Below are 1,664 nucleotides of genomic sequence, written 5' to 3'. Positions count from 1 at the left end.
ATATTTATTTTTATATACCCTCTGCCATTCAGCCTCATCTCTAGCACCTATCTGACTTAGGTTTCTATTACAAGGCCAGATAAAACTGTCAACTCCATAGGAGTAAAGGATCCCGATTCTGTCATCCATGAAAAGATTATTAGACTGGTCTCTACAGCTTTAAGGACGAACCTGTATCATGTCTTCTTCAATGTCTACATTTAGAACTTTTGGGGAAAATATAAGCCCTTTAAAAATTAGATGTTATTGGAGTCTACTCCTTAAAAATTTTCCTTTACGATTAGTATTAGATTTAAGTGTATTTATTTAAGAATTAAGAACTCAGTTCTCTTCTTTTAACTTTTCATTATTTTTATGAGATGTCATGATGTCCAAGCCATTAAAAATTAATTTTTGAGTTGTAACTAACTGTTGTAAAAATAAAAATTATAGAATATAAGAAGATGGTCAGGGTTGCGGTCAAAAAAAGAACAAATAGTTTATAGCTATTTTAATGTCCAATGTTTTAATATTATAATATAAATTATAGAAGTTTAAATTTTGTTTTTAAATTGATTTGTTGCTAACAAAGTTACATTATTTCTCCATTAACTGATTCGAATCCCCTTGGTTTTAATTATTTTGGCTTTGTGAGAGTCCTGCTGTATCTTAAAAAGATATTATTTACAACTTTTAAAGCAAATAAATAATCAAGATTGTTTTCGTGCAAATAAATTCCTTTCTGTTGTTCTTTCATGCTTAATTGTTGGTTCTATTCTAAGTGGTAATTTTATTTTTAACAAAAAAGTTATTGTTTCTTACTGATTTACTGTTTATGAAAGTTATTTAAAATTTTTGTTAACATTTTTAAACCTATTCATGTTTCTTTACCAATAAATAATAAATATTTCATTTATTCATGACATCAATAAATGTAACATTATATAATTTCAAGATGAAGCCCCCGTTATGGACGAAGTGATAAGACAAGCTAATATTGAGATCCAAGCTGAAAACCGCAACCTCCAAGCTTTGAACACTTCTCTACATAAGAAATATCATACAATATCGCTTAAGGTATATTATATTATTTAATTTGGTCTTTAAATTGTTTGGAATTAATTAATTTGAGTAGTTTTTGTATTCATTGAATGAATTGATGGATTGTGTTCTTTAGATGTTTATGGGAATAATGTTAGTCATTTATTATGCTTCTATTCATTAGCTTTTCTAAACATCTTGTGTCGGGTAAAGAAAAAATTTATGATAAGTAAGCAGTAAACAGCTTTTTTTATGAATCGGTGGTCATTATTTTATTTATTCTTGTGCTTGGGCATACCCAGTTAGTAAAACAATCCTAGAAGTAAAAAAAATATAAATCGAAGGGGAAATAGAGAGAGTGAATTTGTCGATCAATGAAATAAAAATTGTGAAATGGAAGGGACAAGAAAGGGAAAGAAAAAGGAATAGATTGAAAAAATTGTATTTAGTGTGTAGACTGGTATTGATTGTAAAAGAAAACTGGAAAAAAAAATGTTTTCTTTCATTTTATTATATCATGTAAAAATATGTAATTTATATATGTCCGATCATGGATTGATAAGTATGCTGTGTAATGTAGCAACCCGATATATTTGGGCAGCATGAATGAATAAAGCATATCTCTACTATATATATATATATAT

At 27.5% G+C, this 1,664-nt stretch overlaps 1 protein-coding gene across 9 annotated transcripts in view; it reads left to right on the top strand.

Moving 5' to 3' along the window:
* Positions 1-1,664, top strand: part of Bre1 (E3 ubiquitin-protein ligase Bre1) — a 37,892-nt gene that overhangs the window by 6,946 nt on the left and 29,282 nt on the right. For all 9 annotated transcript variants that reach the window (XM_014424771.3, XM_014424768.3, XM_014424772.3 and 6 more), the window contains exon 5: positions 935-1,056. In XM_014424771.3, coding sequence (XP_014280257.1) covers positions 935-1,056 — 122 coding nt within the window. The remainder of the gene's footprint in view (positions 1-934; positions 1,057-1,664) is intronic.

Source organism: Halyomorpha halys, unplaced genomic scaffold (assembly GCF_000696795.3).
Source record: "Halyomorpha halys isolate HHAL.00 unplaced genomic scaffold, Hhal_1.1 Scaffold478.1, whole genome shotgun sequence".
NCBI classification, from domain to species: domain Eukaryota; kingdom Metazoa; phylum Arthropoda; class Insecta; order Hemiptera; family Pentatomidae; genus Halyomorpha; species Halyomorpha halys.
Note: the sequence above shows the minus strand (reverse complement) of the source record. Positions and strands in the feature narration are given on the sequence as shown.